The sequence below is a fragment of the Alosa alosa genome, chromosome 21 (genome assembly GCF_017589495.1).
Source record: "Alosa alosa isolate M-15738 ecotype Scorff River chromosome 21, AALO_Geno_1.1, whole genome shotgun sequence".
Classification (NCBI taxonomy): domain Eukaryota; kingdom Metazoa; phylum Chordata; class Actinopteri; order Clupeiformes; family Clupeidae; genus Alosa; species Alosa alosa.
In genome coordinates this window covers 25,192,816-25,215,315 of record NC_063209.1, presented here as the reverse complement: position 1 = coordinate 25,215,315, position 22,500 = coordinate 25,192,816, and the positions used below count along the sequence as shown (strand labels likewise).

The 22,500-nt window shown below is 46.6% G+C and overlaps 1 protein-coding gene across 1 annotated transcript in view; it reads right to left on the bottom strand.

Moving 5' to 3' along the window:
- The window catches only part of diaph2 (diaphanous-related formin 2), a 417,030-nt gene that overhangs the window by 36,510 nt on the left and 358,020 nt on the right, over positions 1–22,500 (bottom strand). The window contains exons 28-29 of the mRNA XM_048230740.1: positions 8,795–8,887; positions 6,797–6,847 (exon numbers count right to left, since the gene is read on the bottom strand). Coding sequence (XP_048086697.1) covers positions 6,797–6,847; positions 8,795–8,887 — 144 coding nt within the window. The remainder of the gene's footprint in view (positions 1–6,796; positions 6,848–8,794; positions 8,888–22,500) is intronic.

The window sequence follows — 22,500 nt, the reverse complement described above, 5'->3', positions numbered from 1 at the left end:
AAACTCAAACCAGGTGACAGGCTCCCCTGAGCCCCCCGCCAGGCTCAGAGACAACTAATGCATGTAGATAGCAGCGCAGCAACGTTATGCAACCTGCTAGGTGCGGTTCAAACAGGTTCAACAATATTTAGTTATTTTTTTCTTTCTTTCTTTCTCAAGTGCACTACAGTTGAGACTGCATTAGATATACAGTCCTGTTGGATTTGTGCCGTGCATGAAAACACCACCTGAGTCTGTTTAAAAGGAACGTGCAATGAGTAATAGAAGGGGGTCACTTGCGCTTCAGTTTGGTTGGTGCTCACGGAACAGGAAGCAGAAGACAAAAAAGATCTAACAGGAGCCAAGGAGCCGGACCGGAGCACACAATGCTTAACGTGATTTTTATTAGTCTAGTGCAAACTGACGATACACACACGTCGGTTTGCACTAGGCTAATAAAAATCACTTAAAAAATTGTGTGCTCCGGTCCTGCAATGAATAATGTCCAGTATATACTAATGCAACAGATAAACCAGGCTACAAGCAACATATATGCTGTAGTAAAGATCCTGTGAGGGACACCGGGAGTAAGGTCCTTCAGTCTAAAATGCTTTTTATGATGCACTTCTCCTGCTGAAGTGCTAGTTAAATGCTACCAGTATACTAATGCAACAGATAAACCAGGCTAACCCAACTGAAAATAAGGCTATGCCGCGCTTATTCTATAAATCAATACAATGAATAGGGAGTGCTCAATGCCATGGCTGATTTTGTGACAGAAACATATGCTCCCCTTCAATGACAACAACAACAACAATAATAATAATATTTGTTTTCACCAAATGGAAAGAATCTCTCCCAAGCCAACATGTCCTACTCCTGCAGTAGCCCTGTGCAGACCCTCTTCCCTGGCTGCCCGCTCTGTGCACCCACCCTTTCCAAATGGAAAAGTAAAATATTCATCTGAATGGTGGTGCCTGACAGATCTCTGATAGGGCCTGATGCTCCAACGCAAACGCTGCCCGCAGTATTATTTGTCTGTGGTAATAGACACCTCGCATTGGTTTAAACAATGGCCGGAGAAATGGCTGGGCGAAAACAGCATTAAGAGCCCTCCATCACCTTTCATTGAGAGAGAAGGGAGCGAGCGTGCCAGACTCCCCCCGATGCCATAATGCTTTATTTATTCTGTTCACTGTCATTATTGGGCCCCTACTCTCCTCTAATAGGCAAGCGCATAAGCTTTAATTCACTCGGAGGAACTTTCCATCTCCAAGCTGAGTATGATAGCCAAGGATATTCCGTTGGAATATTATGAGCCTGATTTTTCAGCGTGTGGATGGGGTTTATACATACTGTTCCTCAATCTGTGTGTGTGTGTGTGTGTGTGTGTGTGTGTGTGTGTGTGTGTTTCTTTAAAGACACTCTTTGCTTTTAGCCAAGAGAGATATAGCTCTATTAGGAAGGAAGGAAATCAATTTTATGTGGTAAATGGTCGAAAAAAAAAGGAGTTTGAAGAAAAGGAAAACTCAATAATGGCTTTCAGAGACATATTTGTTCCCGAGAGATGTTTTAACAGTCATTATTAACAATCAGCACTAAAGGTGACCTTTCTCATCACCTCCCACGCTGACTGCACAGTGGCACTTGTGAGACTGAAGAGGAGGAGGAAGAGGAGGATGATGGAAGAAACACAATTATGTCACATCAACAATGAGCTTTTGCTTTTCTTTAAACTGGGAATAACAACATAACACAACACAACTAGAGGAGTTAAGAGGAAAACTGACAAAAAGGGGACTGGAGCATAAAGGGTCTGGATGCTGGTGCATAAAGGGTGTGGATGCTGGTGCATAAAGGGTGTGGATGCTGGTGCATAAGGGGTGTGGATGCTGGAGCATAATGGGTGTGGATGCTGGTGCATAAGGGGTGTGGATGCTGGAGCATAAAGGGTGTGGATGCTGGTGCATAAAGGGTCTGGATGCTGGTGCATAAAGGGTGTGGATGCTGGTGCATAAGGGGTGTGGAGGCTGGGATCGTTGGCTCTCTAGCGGAGCAGTCCATGCCGGCCTCACATCTATCAGAGAGCGAGTCACGACGCAGTGAGATAAGGTGCAGGATAAAGCCTGCCCAAGTTTCGTGTCTCCTGCAGTCGCAGCGCAATTGACTTCCTCCTGAATGCTTTCCTCGCCACTAGGAGCCGGCACAGGCATTCTGTGCACACACACGCTGGGGGTGTGTGGCGGGAGGTGTGTGTGCGGAAGATGTGTGTGTGTCTGTGGGAGGGCGCCCTGCCGCTGAGGTGAGGATTGTGAGACTCTCAGTGTGTGGGTAACAAGCGCCAGTTTGTCTCCTTTTGCTAAACTTTAGAGGTCGAAAGGCCCTTGCTGGAAATCAAATGGCACTGGGCCGGATGAGCGCATTGGCAAGCAGCGTGACACGGCAGACTGTGAGGAGCAGGCAGAAAGAGGCAGAAAGAGACAGAGAGAGAGAGAGAGAGAGAGAGAGAGAGAGAGAGAGAGAGAGAGAGAGAGAGAGAGAGAGAGGGAGCACTGAGCTGGAAGAGTCTGAGGGATGACAAAAAAGAGTTAGAGGTAGAAAGGTAGAGAGAGTGAGAGGAAGCACATTTTCTTTTTTTTTTATTGAGATTTGATTTATTTGTTAAAAATGGATCCATGTCACACTCGGCCTGTTTAACAAGCCCTCCGGCTATATGGCTAGATATATAAAAAATGGCAGATCAGATAGCTGTAGAGGGCCCTCAAACGGTACATAAAACTCTCCCCTGGATCTCCATGCTGATTATTTTCCAGTGGACTGATAAATGACCACTTCCAGACCGGGGTCCTTGGGGTCTGTGACAAGGGGACACAACAGAAACGGACGCCCGGTCCATCCTGGCCCATATCAAACTTTGTGATCCCTCAGTCTCCTTCCGCCTGCCCCTCTCCCCTCACGCAGTTTGAAAAATATATCCTTATCTGGCACGAGCAGGTGATAGGCTTCAAGCAGCCACCTCTATAGAACGCCGGCACGCTTTTTTTCCCCTCTATTGATATCTGGGATCTACTAAGCCATCCAAGCCATTGCCAGGGCTGCACTACCCTCTGGGTCTCTCCACCATCCCAGAGCAAATCACATCGGCTCCACTTCCTCTAGCGGTGCCCCTGGGGCGACCTGAATGAATAACATCTATCAACACCCTGAAGTGGAGTGCTTGAGGTTTGGGGAGGCTGGGGCTTGAGCTGTCAAGTGAAAACTGCTATACAGCAACACCCCCTATCTGGCATGTGTGCTTGTGTGTCTGGAGGAGACTGTGTGTGTGTGTGTGTGTGTGTGTGTGTGTGTGTCAAAGTGTGAGTTGCTGGTGTGTGTGTGTGTGTAAGTGGGTGGGTGGGTCGTTTGAGGAAGGAACAGAATGAGAAAGAGAGATAGACAGACAGTGTGTGCATGCCTGTTTGCATGTGTGTGTGTGTGTGTGTGTGTGTGTGTGTGTGTAACAGAGAGAGAGAGAGAGAGAGAGAGAGAGAGAGAATGAGAGAGAGATATATGAAGCAAGACAACTACAGAGACAGGATAAGAGCACGATGCTTTTACGATAAAAAATTAATTGCTCGGGGAATTCCGATCACAATCACCAGTATGTGTTAAGATAACACCGATTCATTTAAAAAGCATTAATACAACAGGTCCCAGTGAACGGTATTATCACAAGAGCGAGGGCTCGGGGTGGCGTGGAGATAAATAGGCTTGTTCATCACCGGAAGCCAGGAGGACAAGGCAGAGGTGAGGGTGGAATTATAGAGATCATTACCAATGCGGACAGAATGATTTGAGAAGAGTGGAAAAAAGACGGAATCTTTCTACCTTTCCCCCGCATCGACTCTCTTTCTATCGCCCCTCTCTCTCTCTATCATTACTCAACAGATTCATCCTCGTATTCCTTTAAAATTTCATGACCCAAAATAGGTAATTTAATCTTCATTAAACATACAGGCCCCCTCTCGTTCGCTCTCTCATTCGCTTGCCTGGGTGAATTAACGGCCAGGCTCGAGGAAGATTAGACAGTTGGGCTCAAATCCCATAACCCTGACAAGCGTTATATCATGGCATCTCTGTTTGGTGTAATGGAGGAGCAGGAGGAAGAGGTGTGTGTGTGTGTGTGTGGGGGTGAGGAGGAGACAAAACGAAGATCCTGCTCCGGTCAATGTCAGAGATGCCCTTCAGAGAAGGAAGGAAACTTTTGATGGACGCTATGGTGAAGGTGAGCGCCAGAGGACGGCGGGCAAGGCCAGGGATTAGGTAAATAAATCAAGTCGGCATCGCAGCCCCCTTTTCAAACCTGATTGATGGGCCTATCGGGACGGCCCGTATGAAAGAGCTACCGACTCCCTGGTAGCTTTCATCGAAGAGCTGGACAAAAAAAATCCATGCCAAGGATGCCTGAGAAGCCACCTCTTTCTTCGGGCAGAAAAACTAAAGATCTCTCTTTGAGCAGTCCATCCACCTGTCAAACTACCAGAAACACTAGCAGTAAAGAAACCACATGAAAAAGTCATCTACGCGAGTTATTGTCTACTACATGAGAAAGGATTTTTATCTCTACATCTTTAGCCCATGCTTGAAAAAAAATAAGAGCTTAAATTACGGTGTTAGTCACTATTTTATCGACTAAAATATGTGTGTAAAAATGAAATGCCTTGCATCACAGGGATCTGAAGGGACACTGCATTGGGTATTGTAATGCATGTCTTGCGCAATGGCCAGCTGAAATGAATCACATTTAGTATTAAAAACTATGAAGACAGGGAAAAGCCCGAAAAAAAAGTACTCTCCCGATATCACACGCGTCATCCTGACAGAAAATTCACCAGCAGCCTCACGGGAACTAAGTCACTGCCCCAATGTCTGCAATTTTCTACCTCATAAGAGAGAAAAAGGCCCCTCAAAGAGACAGCTTATCAGCAATTCTCCAGCGCCTTTCATCGAATCAGCCCGTGCCAGCCAACTTAATTGTTTCTTTTCAGTGGCTGAAGTTTTGATTTTCTCCCTCCCGCACCCAGTGCCCCGAGGTCTGACTGTTCGCCAACTGAGACAAATGACGGATCCGCCCCTGCTGAAGAATGGCGCGCTGGTTAAGGATCGCGCTTGAGCCGTCGCATCCATGGAAACGGCAGATCTGAGGGATTTTGTTCTCTCCCACTCTGCCCCTCCTGAGTTTGCGCTCGTGTTTCTCACTCAGATAGGAAATCGCTCAGGTACTTCATCAAAAAAACTAAATAACAACAGACAAGGTACATATTGAACACACACACACACACATATTGGTACCCACACAAAAACACATACACGCACAGATACACTTACACTGACATTTTTACTTACCTGTGTACATACATTTAAAATTACATTATTTTTTTGCAATCCAAAGACATAGGCACACGTGTTCTACAACTAGCAAGCACTTAAAGGCGCTCAGTGCCATGCACACTATGCAGGGGAACAGGGAAGGGGAGATTGAGTAGGAAAGGACTGCTGAGTTACTGTGTCCAAATGGCGCTACAGGCGAGAGGAATTTAATGCCAAACACATACATATTGAATAAGCAAGTGCAGGCCTCTGCTGATGTTGTAAAGAAAAACGCTCTGACACACAAGTGTATATACACACAAGCGTGCACGCAAGCGAACACACACACACACACACACACACACACACACACACACACACACACACACACACACACACACACACAGACACACAGACACACAGACACACAGACACACAGACACACAGACACACACACTCTGCAATAACGTTCCGTCACAGTCATTACTAAAGTAGGGCAGGGCACAAAAAAGGCTGGAATCCATTAGAAGGGAGTATTTTTGGGTGCTCTGTGCAATGGGTGACATTTATGCGAGGAATGCCAAGCAGCAGAGGCGGCTTAAGAGACCGCAGGAGCCATGGGCGAATGTGGGCCAATCCTCCTGCGGACGCGGGGGCTTGCTGGCGGGGAGGAACCTGCGGATGGGATGCCATGCTCTAGTGCTGCAGGTCTACAGGGTTGCGGTGGCGGAGGTGGTGGTGGTGGTGGTGGTGGGGGGGGGAGTGTGTGTGGAGGGGGGCGAGGGAGAGGGAGGGAGAGAGAGAGAGAGAGAGAGAGGATGAAGAAGTGGTTAGACAGCTGACCAGCATCGCAGAAACCACACTGAGCTGGATGGCAAATGCCACTGCTGCCGTCTCTGCTGTTTTCAGATGGGCCTGGTGGTAAGCTGTGCTGAACATTCACTAATTAAGGTAATTAGGCTTACTAAGGGACAAACAATGAAGCAGGCTCTCAGTGTTTACATATCACTAAAATTTAGATGATTTAATATGTAACCAGATGACAGCTAACGAAAAGAGAGCATTTGGCAATACACACATGCTCTAATGTGGATGCCATTTATGGATGGCGTATACTGCATGTATATATAGAAGTGATTCTTTTTACCACTGGCCTAAAACAGGCTGTCAGTGTCAAAGAACTGTGTTGTGGTAGAACAAACACAGAGACAGAGACATATATATATATATAGAGAGAGAGAGAGAGAGAGAGAGAGAGAGAGAGATGAAAAGACAAGACTAAGGCCATCATCATCATTGCGGAGCCACAGCAGAGACTGAGCAGCAGCGCTTTGCTTTCTGGAGCTCAGAGCAGCGGTCCATTGATGTGCAGTCCAGCGCAGGGTCAGTCGAGGGAATAAGCAAAGAGTTACAGCCGCCAGCGGAGTGGGTGGGGGAGAGAACTACAAACACGGCTTTATTCCGTTACCATGGTTAGCACCCGGCCACCGACAGGCTGGACTGGAGGGGCTTTGATCACCTGCAAACGTTGACGGGGTGGACAGAGAAAGAGTGTGAACGAGAAAGGGAGAAAGTGAGAACGAAAAAAAAGGAAAGAGAGAGAGGGGGGGCAGAGAAAGAGAGAGAGAGGGAGAGACGTCAAACATGAAGCATTTCGGGTACTTGTTACCAATTACCCACTCTGAAATGCTCACTGTTGGCATTGGATATCAGCGAAAACCACACACTGCAGAGACGGATGCAACCCCAATAGAGCACAGAGAAGGGGAGATAGAGAGAGAGAGAGAGAGAGAGAGAGAGAGAGAGAGAGAGAGAGAGAGAGCGAGAGAGACATGGGGAGAGGGCCAGAAAGATAAAAGAAAATAAGTGCAGAAGAGAAAGAAGCCATAATAGAAGCAGCAGAGACAAAAACACAATAAGAGGGCTTGACAAAAGAAAAGAAATAAGCCAAAAAATAAACAAGAAAAAACAAACAAATAAATAATACCCCCAAATGACAGGGAGGCAGAGCAGGGGGAAGTGTGTGTATCTGTGTGTGTGTGTGTGGGTGGGTGGAGTGGGCACCGCATGGCACCCTGGCGATGCCTGCCAGCCTCTTGTCATGGCTGACTGTACCTGGGGCCTCTCCAGACGGTGGCATGGGAGTCGTAGGCTGAAGAGCGAGAAACGTGCCACGGTCTGATCGCCCCTCTTCCTCCTCCACCGAGGATGCCAACGGAGGAGATCAGGGAGGGGGCGACACTTGTTTGGCGGAGGCGAGGACAGAAGCCGACACAATGAGAAAGGGCTGGTGTGTGTGTGTGTGTGTGAGAAAAGCAGCTGCCTGGCACTTACCTGATACTGGCAGCACTGCCCACATATGGGACACCGATTTCCCTACCTCGTCATTTGGCTATGGCACATATAATTAGTTGGAGAATAGGCCACAGAGGGTGAGTGAACTTAAAACTGTCACTGAAAGATAAGACCGAATTATTTACCGGTGTTTAAAAAAAAATAGCTCTGAAAAAAATATGCCAAAGTATGAATGTTGCTGTATTCTAAACTAATTTAAAAAAAACAACCTCCCATGCAGGATGCCGGCACAAAGAACAAGGAATTTGTTGTCGGGGACTGACACATTGGGGCCACTGAGGGAGATGATGGTGGGGAGCTATAGATGCCAGGGCTCCCAAGTCTCCCACGCATTTCCAATTCTGCCTGGCACCTCTACCAGGTGGCCTGTCAGCGCGTCCCCTGGGTGAAGACAATTCATCATGGCAGGACGGAATATGTTAACATTAAGATTATGTTAAACCATCCCTCAGCGGAGCCAATGCCTACATCCCATTGCTATTGTAATCAGCGGCTTATGAATGGCAATGTGGCGATGAATCCCTCGTGAACTGCGTCCCCAACATATTGTAAAACATAATGAAGAGTTCCGCGATGGCGGGCAGCAGCCTGGCAATAAACTAAAGCCTGCGCCAGGGTGCCCGGGATAATGTGGCGCGAGCCGGGGAATCGCTCCTCTCGGAGAGCGCAGTAAAAAAGTGCTGTAATGAAATTTAAGCAGTAAAAAAAAGAAGCATTTCGGATGCCTGTTAAAATGAGCAGGGAAAAGATGCTTGTGTATATATCCATTGATATGAGGGTGCGAGTGTGTATCTGCATGTGTTTGTATGTCTGTATGTGTATGGCTGTATGTGCATATGTGTGAAAATGAGAGTGTATGGAGATGCTTTTGTATATAGCCATTGATATGCAGGTGTGAGTGTGTGTATGCAACGTACATGTGTCTGTGTGTGTGTCTGTCTGTGTGTGTGTGTGTGTGTGTGTGTGTGTGTGTGTGTGTGTGTGTGTGTGTGTGTGTGTGTGTGTGTGTGTCTATATGAGCATATGTGTGCAAATAAGAGTGTGTAAGTGGTATATAGGATCAAATGAAATACATGAACTCAGGCATGCTCAGATGATATTGGAACCTTACCATTTCGTGGGGTCCGTTTCCTCCGGTCGCGGAACGCCGCTCCGGTCTGCAAGGCTTCCATTAGACTGTCCATCACGCCTGTCTCATCTCCTTCTACAGCGGAAAGGGTGAAAGAGGAGGGAAGGAGGGACAGAAAGAGAGAGATGTTACTACACAGTTACCCATATTTAAAGCAGCCGACTGTGTCTTGAGGCCTTTATATGAGCCAGGATAACACACTTGAACTGGAATATCAAGGCCATTAGACAGCATGACCGGAGTCCTATGGCTGGGTTTTTAATCACTTAAATAGAACACCTCGGGTGCACGCGGATGCTCTAATAGAAGGCTGGAGTGCTGATGAGCGAGGGCAAATGTGGTGTAACAGCATGGGAAAGCGTCGATGAAAGGTAGCCAGGGTCTGGCTCCAAACGCATCGGGGGTTTGGGGAGGAGAGCAGGATGAGGATGAAAGCTTTCAGTGATGACCATTGACAGAGATTCTTTCTGAGGCTTTGCACAGGGGAGCTGAGTGCTCTTTACCCGAGATTTAGCACGGAGCCGGTCAATATGCCAGCTTTCTATCATCGTTCTGTCGATGGCCGTGGGATCTGGCGTGATAACGTTTCGGGGGGGCCTGCAAAATGGTTAAGTGTCTCTGTGGTGAAATGGGCTGCGACAGAGCCAGCAGAAAGAGACAGTTGGAAGTCATAGAAGCCATGGAAATGGTATGGATCACGTCAAACAGTTGGGGGGCATGGAGAGTTTTTATGCATGTGTGTGTTTGTGTGCGTGTGTGTGTGAAGGCAACAAATGTGCCCTCGCCATCATTGCTGAAAAGTCAAATATCTCGTTGTAAAAACCACAGTCGGCAAGCACTGAATCGAGCCATTGAATCTCTTTGTTGATGCCTCGACAAGCCTGCCCACGGTGCGCCATCGACAGCCTTTTTAATTTAATTCCTTCACTCTCCCGCTACAATGCATGGCTTTTGAAGACAAGTAGCACACCGATAATCTCTCAACAAAAGAACCCCCAACCTCCCTGAAAACGGAAGCCACTGAGGAAGAGATGGTGAAAAAAAGTGTGTGTTTGGGGTCTTTTTATCTGGGTCATCTATCTTTACCCTATACTAATGACTCACTGGATGCCCTCTTCATCATCGTGGTCCAGAACAGACATTATTTTAAACTGGGATCATTAAGGTGACTTATTGTTGAGTGCAGGAGCATGCCATCAATCGTTTGTATACATGAGTGAGCTGCTCTTGGGGAATGCTCAGCAGCACAGGCAGCAGGAGCACTGTCTCTAGTTTGGTGGAGAGAGAGAGAGAGAGAGAGAGAGAGAGAGAGAGAGAGAGAGAGAGAGACTGAGGGAGAGAGATATTAGAGAGAGAGACAGCAGGAGAGAGACAGAGAGAGACTGGAGAGAGAGAGTGAGAGAGAGTTTATTTGCAGTGGAGATGATGGTTGCTTTAGGCAGCACTTTCAGGCGTGGTAATCAATCTTTTGTTTTTATTTTTTCCCTCCACACACATTCAAAGCAGACGACAGTCAGCAAATTGAATTTATAAAGAAGAGGGAAAAAAACACCTTGACACCGCTACATAATTAATTTGAGGAAATGCCACACTCCTGCATAACGCAGTAAACACTAAACCACTGCACCCCCCCTTCCCCACACACACACACCTACACACACTCCTACTCTCCTCCTCACTACAGCCATTTCCCCTCTCTCACCAAGGGAGGAGGCTCCCCTTCATGACTGGAAAAACAGGCCAAGCAAAACTACAAAAGAAGAAGAGAATATGCAAATAGCAGACGAAAGAGAAATGTTTCATCTGTGCTCGTTGTAATTTCCCTCTCCGGACTCAATTGTGCACTTTGCTAGTTTCCCGCAGGCTTGTCCCCAGGGCTAGTTTCGGCATCACAGTATCTGTTCTCACACACTCACTTAAAAGCAGCTCCGATTAAAATCGAGCTAATTAAACTAGCCGTCCGTACGCGCACACAAACCACAGCCAGAGTAGAGCGAGCAGCGAGTACTTATCTCAAATTGCTCTTCAGCATCTTCTGCTGATAGGCTGGACTTAAATTGGGACGGGCATTCGCACGCCTCCCAAGCCACCCCGGCCTGTCCAAACAAGCCTAAAACATGCGAGTAACTCTCGGAAAGGAGACCTCTTGCAGCTCGTTACTGCACTTCTTTCCATCTACGTATGTTTCTCTTCTAATGTCCACAACGTGTCCACTGCAAACCGGACATCTTGCAAAGATGACGGTATGGGAGGTGTTTCAGGCACGTAAACATTTATCAAGAGCCGCACGGAGCCAGCAAACTTCTTTCTGCTTTTCTCGACAGCTCCTTCCTCAGTTCCTTCTTCTTCCGTCGTCTTCTAGGAGGTCTGGACATCACAGGGGGCACCTGACACTTTGATCAATTTGTCCTACTTCTTGCTTAACTGTAGCACAATTCATCATCCATAACGACCAAAGACTTGGGAAGCCAGGTAGACTGGGTTTCTGGGCGGGGGGCAGGCGGGCGGGAGGGTGGGGGGGTGTAGGGTGGGGTTGTGGAGGATCGCAGACACAAAGAAGCAAAATGACTAAAATGGGAAACATGCTCCTGGGCGACCCAAAACCACTCCATTAACAGTGTCCTATTGGGCATCGCCTACACTGAGAGCCTCTGAGACCTCTGCTCACAGCAAATGGCTGTTTGATAAAACTGCCAGAGAGTGTGATGTACTCTTGAGCCGTCGCAACCTGTGCTAGAAAGACGGCCATTAAAAAAAGAGAGAAAGGGGTAGTTAAAAGTTTAAAAAGGACTGAGGTTGTTCAGAGGGATCAAATAAAGAAAGTGTCAGACACGTAACTACTTGAGAATCATTTTGCTGTAATCCAAAAGGCACACTACTACAGAAGATATGGGCTTTCATTTTTAAAAGATAACTCTGCCTGTAAAAATGTCTTATTTTGAGCTGACAAAATCAGTGCATATATTTCTCTCTCTCTTCTCAATTAGCACAAATCATACATTTAGTGCCTGGGAATTAGAGCTAAGCCTTAAAGCTAAGCTTTCTGCTTCTGCTTTAAGAAACAAGACTCCATTCACAGGATGGCACTTCCTGAGTAGGTTAAGGGGTAAAGACATGAGAAATTGCAATAGAACACCTTTTCTTCGGTGAGGAGTCCATGTAATTCCCTATACCATAATGCTATCACACATAAACATAAAAATAAAAATATTTATAAATAAAGCTTCTTCTCTTTCACCTTCTCTGAACTTGTGGCACCAATGGTGCAGTGGACTGGTGGAGGACAAAAAAGACCCTCCACAGCCCTACGCAAGGTCATCTGCTCTTCTGGAACATTACTCTGTGCTTCCCCACTCCCTGGATCCAGACAGTGGGTGCCTTCTAATGTTTAATAACATTTAACAATGCACCCTGGAGCCTTGCACTAGCTCTAGCCCCAAACCCTGTCTCTCCATATATTATGGGTGCACTCTCACAGTTTTTAATTAGAGGGTAGCAGGCCCAGGCCTCAGCTGGAGCTGTGTGAATTTCACACATTAGATTAGCTAACGCTACCCGACAAGGTACCTGCTATTGACAAGGGAGGAAGGCTAGGCAAGCAGGCGGGTGGGTGGAGGTGGACCTCATCATTTGGGGCCCAGCAGGAACATGAACTGGGAAGAAAAAATGTAAGAGACAACACGAAAAAAAACAAACAAAAAAAACGTGAAGATCCACAGGCGGGGAAAAGGGAGGAGGGCACAAGGAGGTGCAGGTGGAGAAAAGGCGCTGAGTGCCATTGACATTTTCAAGAGGAGTGTGTTATTGATGGGGAAGAGAGAAAGAGAGAGTGTGTGTGTGTATGTGTGTGTGTGTGTGTGTGTGTGTGTGTGTGTGTGTGTGTGTGAGAGAGAGAGTTGCAGCTCATCCCACAAACTGGCTGACATATTTGATAATTATAAAACGTGATACATCTCTTTACTCCTTCCTTCTGATCAGATTCTTTAGCACCCAGACACAGTGTACTGATATAATCCCCAGCTTTCCGTCAGCCGAAACCCAGATCAACGGGATTATGGACCGGGGCACCTAGTGTGCCGAGGCATGCCAGAGAAACCTCGGGCGAGCTGCCGGTGGAGCGCCATGGTCGAGGCGCTTGACAGCCGGGCCTGGGCAGGGGTCCCCCCATGTGCCGTGGTTCCGTGACCCATGTGTCGTGACTGCTAAGAACCAGTCTGGGCACAGAGCTGTGTGCGACCATCTTCCAACCAAAGCCTGTCCGATCTGCTGCTGAAAACATGGCGCTGCCATCTTTCAACCGCCCCCCCTGCAAGCCTCACCCCTCCATTAGCGTGTTTATCTCCCTGCTGATGGCACGAGTGAGAAGAACTGATCTATAAATAAAGGCCTGTGCTCTCTCTGGCCAACTATCTGATTGATCTGACACGAAATTAAGTCTCAAGTCATGAAGACAAGTGAAGTAACTGTATTAATTTTGCCCCGAATTTGCCGCAGCAGAGAAATAGAGGGAAGATTCTAGCCATCTGTATTTCCACCCTGTGCCATTCTTTAAAACAGTCAGGGAGTGCCATTCTGATAATTATACAGCAGTGTCAACACGGTCTGTTCGTAATTTCAATTTGCTATCAGTCATCTCCTCTTCTAAATGTCTGAAAGCATGGATGAGAGGAGAACGAGAGAAAGGGTCGATTGAGAACTCAAATTCCTAGGGCCTCCGTCTGTACTGATGGACTGAATCACTTATGCCACAGTTTGGAAAAAGCCTCTGTCTCTTTCATCTATCAAAGGGAAAAAAGGAAAAAAGTGCAACACATTTCTCCATGTGAAATGACCTTATGGTTGCCACACTGTTCAGTGTGAATCTTTTGGGGGGAGCCATTGAAAAGCACTAATAAGGTTATATAAAATATGCATTGATAGTGTTAAATGTATGCACGCGAGAGCCAGGGCAAAATGTACAGCGCTCGCATATCCTCTTCATTACCGCATAACCTTTTGTCATTATCTATTTCTGCAGCAGTTGTACAGAGGCAGAGCGTATCATTTTTCATGACCTACATGCGATGCCTCGCCATTTAACCAGATTACAGGAGCAAATCAAACCACCAGAAATCCAGTCGTGCATGGCGGAGATGTGCTGCGTTACAATGGCGTTCCTCCTTCAACTCCCAGCACTGTGGCGTGGCGTGCACCCCATTCAGTCCGGTAATGAGAGCTAATAAGAACATGCAGTCTCCTGGCCCACTATCTGAAATGAGGCCCGAGTGAAGTCGGCAGGAGGCTGAGACTGGTGTCACAATTTTTCATAACAGACTCAACCATTTTTATGAGCAATATGTCAGGGACACCAAAAAAAGTAAAAAATAAAAATAAATAAATAAATTAAAGAAGAATCATAAGGCCTGCTTTTTTACACCCTTTCTCTGAACTGTTCTGAACATATTTCAGCCAATCTGTTAGCTCCCAGAAAGTCACCAGAGCAATTAACCCTACAGCCTTAGTGGTGAACAAAGCCTAACAGGGAGCTTGTTCTGCAGCCAGGTGGAGGGAAAAACCCTACAGCGCTCTCTCTCCTCTTGCTTTTATTTAGGTAGGAGTACATGCACCTCTCACTCATATTCTTTTTTAGCCCCATCCATCACTCTCTCTCTCTCTCTCTCCTCTTGCTTTTATTTAGGTAGGAGTACAGGCGCTTCTCGCTCATATTCTTTTTTAGCCTCCATCCATCTCTTCCTTCTTTCCTCTCTGGCTGTGCTGTGTTGGCGTGTGCCGGAGGAGGTGCATTAGTGACAGAGAGGTCAAAGCTCACGCTGAGGACAGGCTCACACCTGTTACGAGCTCCTGTCTGTCCGGCAGGCGTGATGGGGAGGAGGGCACCCGCCGTGACCCGCAGACGTGCCGCACCAACACACACACACACACACACACACACACACACACACACACACACACACACACACACACACAGGCGTCGCCACCGAGCCACTCTGAGAGTCTGGGCAGGAGATGACAAGCAGATCCTGGCCGAAGATCAGGGGCGTGTCTGTGTGTGTGATTGTGTGTGTGTGTGCACGTATGTGTGTGTGCGTGCGTGCGTGCGTGCGTGTGTGTACGCCTGCCTGCATGTGTGTATGGGATCATGGGTGGGGGGGGGTGGAGGCTGGGTGGAGGTCAGTACTGATCATAATGAATGGGATGGATTCTGCAGTGGCCGTTTTGGACTGTTTTAGCGCAGCGGCTTGATGTGCAAACCCACTTATGTCCGGGGTAATTTCATTAGGGACGCTGCCACATCCCCCTGGACCAGCGAGGATCCGAGCGGCACCCGCACTCTCAGAACCCAGCCTGGCGCCAGGGGGTCTGGACGAAGGGGGCTGAGGACAAAAGACAGCAGGGTGGAGTGGAGTGGAGTGGAGTGGGGTGGAGGAGGCATCAGAGCAGCAGGGGGAGTTTTTTTTGAGCAGATCGCACAGATTTCTGAACAGGCTGACTCAGACGCAGAGGATCGAGAGTGTAACACTAACTCCCCCAGTATGAGCCACTGGTCCTCTCTCTCTCTCTCAATCTCTCTCTCTCTCTCTCCCCTATAGGCCTCCCTTGTCCCTTTCACAACACTGGCTAACAGTGACAATGGATTAGTCATGCTGGCTATACAGTCACAGCAGAAGAAACAAAACAGAGTAGGGGAAAAAACAAAAACAAACCCAAAAAAAACAAAAAAAAAACATGGCAATGCCTTGAATAGCTTGGTGCATAAATAAGTAAACAAACAAACAAACAAACACAAAAATAACCCCTCCATCTGCAGGCTGCTGCAAGGACTCATGTGAGGGGCTGGGAAGGGCGGGAGAGAGAGGGGACGTGGGGATTTGACGCAGATGCTACATGTGCTGGTGCTGAAACCACACCCAGCCATCCAGCCATGAAGAGACTCACTACAGCACCACAAAGGCCAGAAAGAATGAAGTAACCTTTTCTCTGGCTAACAAAAAAAAAAAAAAGAAAATAGGATATAAGGCAGAGAGAATATCTTGCCTGGCTTTGTGAAAAATGTATCCCCCAAACATGTGATTTTTTTTAAAACATAAAAAAAAAATCATTCCAAAAAGGAATACTACCTGTTATTTACGGAACATTCCGACTTGTCTTACGAGGCGGTCACTTATGCTAGACGCCATGCGCAGTATTGTAAACAGAAATGCCTCTATCGATTTGAAGGGACCACATTGTCTGTAGATTCCAGACAAACAGGTGGGATAGAATAGAGCTCTAGAGAAATAAAGCCACTGAATGGTTCTCTTTGCTGGACCGTGAAACAGCGACATTTTTCAGGCTGTCTGCTGGCCTAACCTCTGCAGCTGACCCTCAGTGTAGCATCCAGACACAGAAGCAGCAGTGGCTGTCCCTGTTTTCTTTTGCCTCTCCTCCCACCCTCCCTCTCTCTCTCTCACACACACACACACACATACACACACACACACACGCACAGTCACACGCACACACACACACTCACTCACTCACCAGCACACACACACACACACACACACACACACACTCACACTCACACTCACACACTCACACTCACGCACATACTCACACCCACACACACACACACAAACACACTCATTCATACACAGACACGTGCACACACACACACACACACATACACAGTCACCTCCCTTTTTCCTGAAGTGGCACACTTACTCTGGGAGGCTTTGTTCCATTTCTGCCCATTGAGGAGGAGGTGTGTGGCAGTTATTCTGGCCACGTGGCTGTGTGCTGTATTTCCCCCCTCTCTCCCTTTCTCTCTCCTTTTCTCTCTCTCCCTTTCTCTCTCCTCTCTCTCTCCCTTTCTCTCCCTTTCTCTCTCTCCCTTTCTCTCTCTCTCTCTCTCCCTTTCTCTCTCCCTTTCTCTCTCTCCCTTTCTCTCTCCCTTTCTCTCTCTTTCCCTCTCTTCCTCTTCCCTCCCATTTCTCAGCGAGCAAAACTGTTTCCAACGACACAATTCTGACGGCGTGTAGTAGCAGTAAGCTTAATTATGTTTGATGGATGGCCAAGTGCTTGTCGCATTTCAAAGGGTTGACGAGGAATCATTCAAATGTGGACCACCCATGAGTGGAAACTAATGGAAGACGGCGACACATTTCCTTCTAAGGAGGGGCGGCCTTACAGGCGGGAAGCTCCCGCTCTCTGCCTCTGACCCGAGGGAGAGAGACGGCTAAATTAAGTTAAACTGGCGCAGAGTGATTATAGGGTCTTATTACTACCCTAATTAGGCTCTCTCCACAGAATGGAAAACAGTAATCCAGAAGAATAAAAGTTTTTTATTTAAAAAAGATTATTTGATATATATATATACACACTGGAAAGGAAAGAACTCCAAGGACATACAAAAAAAATCCCAAATGTAACATTAATTGGTAATGAAATAATTATCACGGAATAATCAAAGCCATTTGATTCAGTGATTTTCTTTCCATGAATCCAAACGAGCACTGGAAATGACTTAAGAAATACCAATTCTAAGGTCCACATATGGCACCAGACCAGTTTCTCACAAAATTAACTAATCTAAAGCTTTGGATGTCAGTTGCAGTTGTCTAGACACGTACTGGTCTCCAGAAGCATAATGACAAAATTCTAGGGCCTGCCACTGCCTTTGGGCTAAATAATACTTCGGCTTCTGATAGAGTGCAATCTTACGAGAGCTTATTTATTAGAACCGATGCAGCACAGCAGATAAGCCGAGTGCCCTTGTTGCTGTCTTTCAAAGGCAATGACAGACACTCACAATACCCGCAGCCAAACAGTGTCCATGCTCATGCTCACTGAGAGCTTGCTGTGGCCGGCTGTGGTCCCGGTGGGGATTTAGAACATAATGTGGTGTTATTCGGGAGAGGACACAGGCCCGTGACAGGCCGTGTAAATAACGCGGCCGCAGCGATGACAGTGGAATGCTGATACGGCCGTGTGGCAGAAGATCGTTTCTTTGCGCCGCCAATAAGGAGCACAGAAAAGTCATCGGAAGAGATCAAATTTGTGCTAATCGAAGAATTACTCTGCGTAATGGAACGCATGGGGGGAAAAAATATGTAAATATACATAGCTATCGAAATAGGGATAATAATGAAAATAAACAAATCATTGATAAATATGCATGGAATAGATAGTTTCCCATAAGAAGCACCAGCAACGGTTTACACTTCACAGCCAGTTCAATGACAATTACTCTTGAAAACCTTGACAGAGAATTTCTCTTTCTCTCCCTCCATCCCACTCTCCCTCTCTCTCTCTCTCCCTCCTCTTGTTCCTATTCCCTCTCCGGCACATCTCTAAGCCCCGGAGGCTTTGTGGCTCTTTCCTCGCCCGCCAGCTCCTCAGACGAACATCTTGTGAGGCCCTGACCTTTCTGCCGTGCCCGCTGTCCTTTCTCCGCTTGCTTGGAAGTCACCTGTCGCGCGCGGCTCTGACATGGCCCTGTCAACAGGTACCATCAATCCACCGCAGCCTAAGCCCGCCGGATGATTAAGATTGGCACATCTGCTGGCGTCTGCGTCACACCGCTTCGCCGAGACGCCCGTCAACACGATCGCGCACGCTGACGATTTGCAAACCCAATTAGCAAGTGTCCTCGTGTTCACCGTGTCTAGACCACTCTAGGAGAGGAGTCAGAAAATCTATACAAGGGGCTTGAATAGGTATGAATGGAAGTGGTGTGAAAAGTATATGTTCACAGAGGCATTCATATAGGATCATTGAAAGACTGATCAGACAAGAAGCCGACTAAACCCCGAATAAACACTAAGGACTTGAAATGAATGGTCTAATCTTCTGAGAGGCCCCGAGGCCTATCTATAAAATCACTCAGAAACCACTTTTTCACAGCAAAAGATGAAACCGTCTCTTTTAGTCCCATTCTAGATATGTGTCATCTCCTACAGGGTAATCACTCATAGTGCTTTCATGTGTGGGAACGTCCATTTGAAGGTGACTCATCATGAGGTTGGAAAACAACAATTTTCTCACTCACAACTTTCTCTGCCTTTGACTCTCTCTCTCTCTCTCTCTCACACACACACACACATACAAAAAAATAGATAAATGAAATGTATAACACTGATATCGCAACATAGCATAAACCCTTTCTGAAGGACTTCAATGTTCCCACTGAGAGGCAGGAATGCAATTAGAGAGAATTGCTGTGTGTCCCGCCATCATCTCTTGGAATAAACAGCCTGGAAATATGTTTACCCGCCACTTCATTTCCCCAGCATTTCATTTAACATGATCAACCACTTTTGTCTATTGTAGTATTTGTGTTTAGAGTGGATCTACAGTTAGGGATATAACAGTATAGTGTCTAATGAGAAAAGAGTTGTAGGACACAAAGGATGTAACTGGTGGGGGGACTGGTTTGAAGGCATTGTAAACTGCTTTGATTCTTAAGCATCAAATCCCCAAATGACAGTCATATAAATATAGTATAAAAATCAGTCATAAAATAGAGTAGCCTTGTTCGTGGATAAATGAAGATTTCTTATTCCCTCTATACACTCAGCTTTACTAAGAATACATTTTCCAAAAATTGATTCTCTAAACATGGTCAAGGGACATTCTGTTTTCTGTTTTTTTTTTCTCTTCTGTTTTTTTGTTTACATGTCCCAGTTCGTCCCCACGTGCCAAGTCTCATCGGGCTCAAAGCAGCTGCGCATGCTCCCGGGGCCCGTTGGAATGTAAGTGGACTTGACTGCGGCCGCTGTCAAACGTGTGGGCACGGACACTTGCCGAGACCGCCGCTCGTGACCCCTGGTGAGGACCCCGCCCCTCTACACACACACACACGCCCACACACACACACACACACACACACACACACACACACACGGCAGTTCTAGCGGCCAAGTTCTTGTGTCTGCGTCGGAGAGGCCCACCAGTAAGCCTGGGCGGCGCAGTCCTCTCTTCATCCACACTACACTCTGTGGGCCACAATGTTTCATATTTGCAGACTCGATAAATGCCCAGCTGGGATGAAACATCTTTTCCTATTAGAGACAGAAGGATTACGTGGAATTTAGGCCTATTTTACAGCAGTTTCCATTTACTTTCTGTGGGCTAAAGCAATTTGGCGAATGCTGAACATCTGGTCAGTCTAAGAGAATATGGAAATCCACTTAGAACAAATTAAAACAAATGGAAGGGGTGGGGGGTAATAATTTCATAAGCAGTTCCCATATTAGTGTGTCTAATGCTCACAAGGAAAACTGATTTAGACCCATACATCCATCACAAAGCAAACTATAGTCCTTGCTCCAGCTGAAAGGCACATTCCAAAGTTTGAGTCACATCACTGCTCTACAGCAACTTACGTTTCTGCTTGGATTCCCCCCACCCCCTAAATAAAATGCCTATGTGGCCGCGTTGCCCCCCCCCACTGCAACACCATGCTCTTTACCCTTAATGAATTATATTATCATTAAATATGCATGTCATTGTTAATCATTTACATGTGAAGAGGATTAGTTCTCAATTTGGGAAATGACTGAAAAAAAAAAAAAAACGTCCTCCAAAATAGCCCGTTGGAACTGCATTAGGCACCCCATTATCTGTCAAATGGTCACTGCACCAGCACAGTAGTGAAGAAAAGAACTGCCCCCAACACCCCCCCCCCCCACACACACACACAAAAAAAGAGAGGGGAAAAAACGTGGTCAGACAGAAGCCAGTGGCTGCTGAACGGTATAAAGTCCACAGTGAATAACAAAACAGTGCTTTTGTTATGCATATGACTCCTCATGAATTACAATGCAGTGATTCTGAACGGGATGATATGGTACTGATCTTCTTAAACCCCAGGAAAATAATAAAAACAAAAAATCAAGAATTCTGCAGAATTGACTCCAGAAATAAACCTTAGGCCTTTTTATTTTGTTATACACAGACCAGCATCTCATCAAATTTTGGCTCTAATACAACATTTCTTTATCTACAATTGTTTATAATCTATAATAGTTTGCTACTATTCTTCGTACTAGTCTAATATTAAAAAGATGTGTTTATTTTCTACATAGTCTTACCCATAAGAAAACAATGTTCTTCCACTGTCTACTAAAAACCATCAGGATATTGCGCATGATAGAATATTTCACCTTGCCACACACAGCTCAACAACACACAACATGCAGGCAGACATGCAGCTGAAAGAAACAAGGTTTCCTCTCCTTTTTCTTTTTTTCCACCCCAGCCTTGGCCAAGGCTGTCATTTGAAAAGGGAGGATGGCAATCATGTGTAGAAAGAAAGAAAGAGAAAGGGAGAGAGAGGGAGAGAGAGAGAGAGAGAGAGAGAGAGAGAGAGAGAGAGAGAGAAAGAGATAGTGAGAGGAGAAATAAATCTTGACATGCTGACAACTTTTCTTGCACACAAAAGGCCGAAGGAGAGGCGTGAGGAAAAGAAAAGGCAGCAGCCCCACACAGGCGGGGGGAGGACAAGAACAGCGCCATAGTCTCCGTGCTCCCTCCTGGAGGCTGTGCATCATAGCAAGGCACGATGGCCTACACTGATACAATCGGAGCAGCATACTCCAGTCAGAGCCACCTGAGCTTTGGAGCATTCTTCAGTGGCCTACCTGTGCTGCGTGCCAATGGAGTTGCCGCACAAAGTAAGCCAGAATACAGCTATCCTCGTGGGTCTGATGGTGAATCTTATTTAAGAGAGATTACCAAAGTGAATCTCATTGAAAAGAGAAAAATAAAATGATAATAATAAAATACTTTTTCCCCCTGCGATAAATCATTAGGTGGCTTCCCTTTAACACGGCTTACTAAAGAGGCATTTGACTTCAAGTGAAGCTACAAGCCAGGAATCCAAATCTTTTAGGATCAAGATGAGCTGGTGGTGTGAAGGGACACCCGACAGCAGAGCGAGCTCGGAGGCAACACTAATAAGTGCAGGGCTCCAGGCTACCTGTCCAAGGTGGCGCTATGTTTTATTTATGAGTAACTTATTACGGCCTCAGAAGGAGACATAACATGCACTTCAGAACATGTGGCTCACACAAAACATCTCTTGCCTGCCTCGTTATGCTGTCTCCCCATGCTGTGTGAGTGTGTGTGTGTGTGTGTGTGTGTTTCGGTAGACATTCTGGATTACTGGAGCTGAGACAAAGACATCTCAACTAGAGGAAAACCGCACACATTAATTATCTTGGAGAAGTGTTGCTTGGTGAAACAGCGTCTTGTCACCCCTGCGACTGCAGAGCTGTAGAAATGTCCTCTGCTCGCTGTGACATTTCAGCCTGGTTGGCTGTAACAAGGAGAAGCTATCTCTATGTATAAGTCAAAGAGAGCAAAAAGACCACACTGGCTGAATCTGGCCGAAGGCAGACAGCTCTCTCCAAGATGAGTATGTGTATATATATACACATATGTGTGTGTGTGTGTGTGTGTGTGTGTGTGTGTGTGTGTGTGTGTGTGTATGTGTGTGTGTGAGAAAGAGATCAAGGCTTTTTGAAGCCCCACCATCAGTCTACTGAATGTATTCTACAAAGATAAAAAAAAATAGTGGGCACTTTTCACACAAAAATAACAGTGTTCAGCTACAGCCATTGCGAATGCACTCTGACTCGACAGGGGTGACAGAATTTTCCCGTCAAAGGTATTTAACTCAAACGAAAGAGCTTAATGTATCAAAC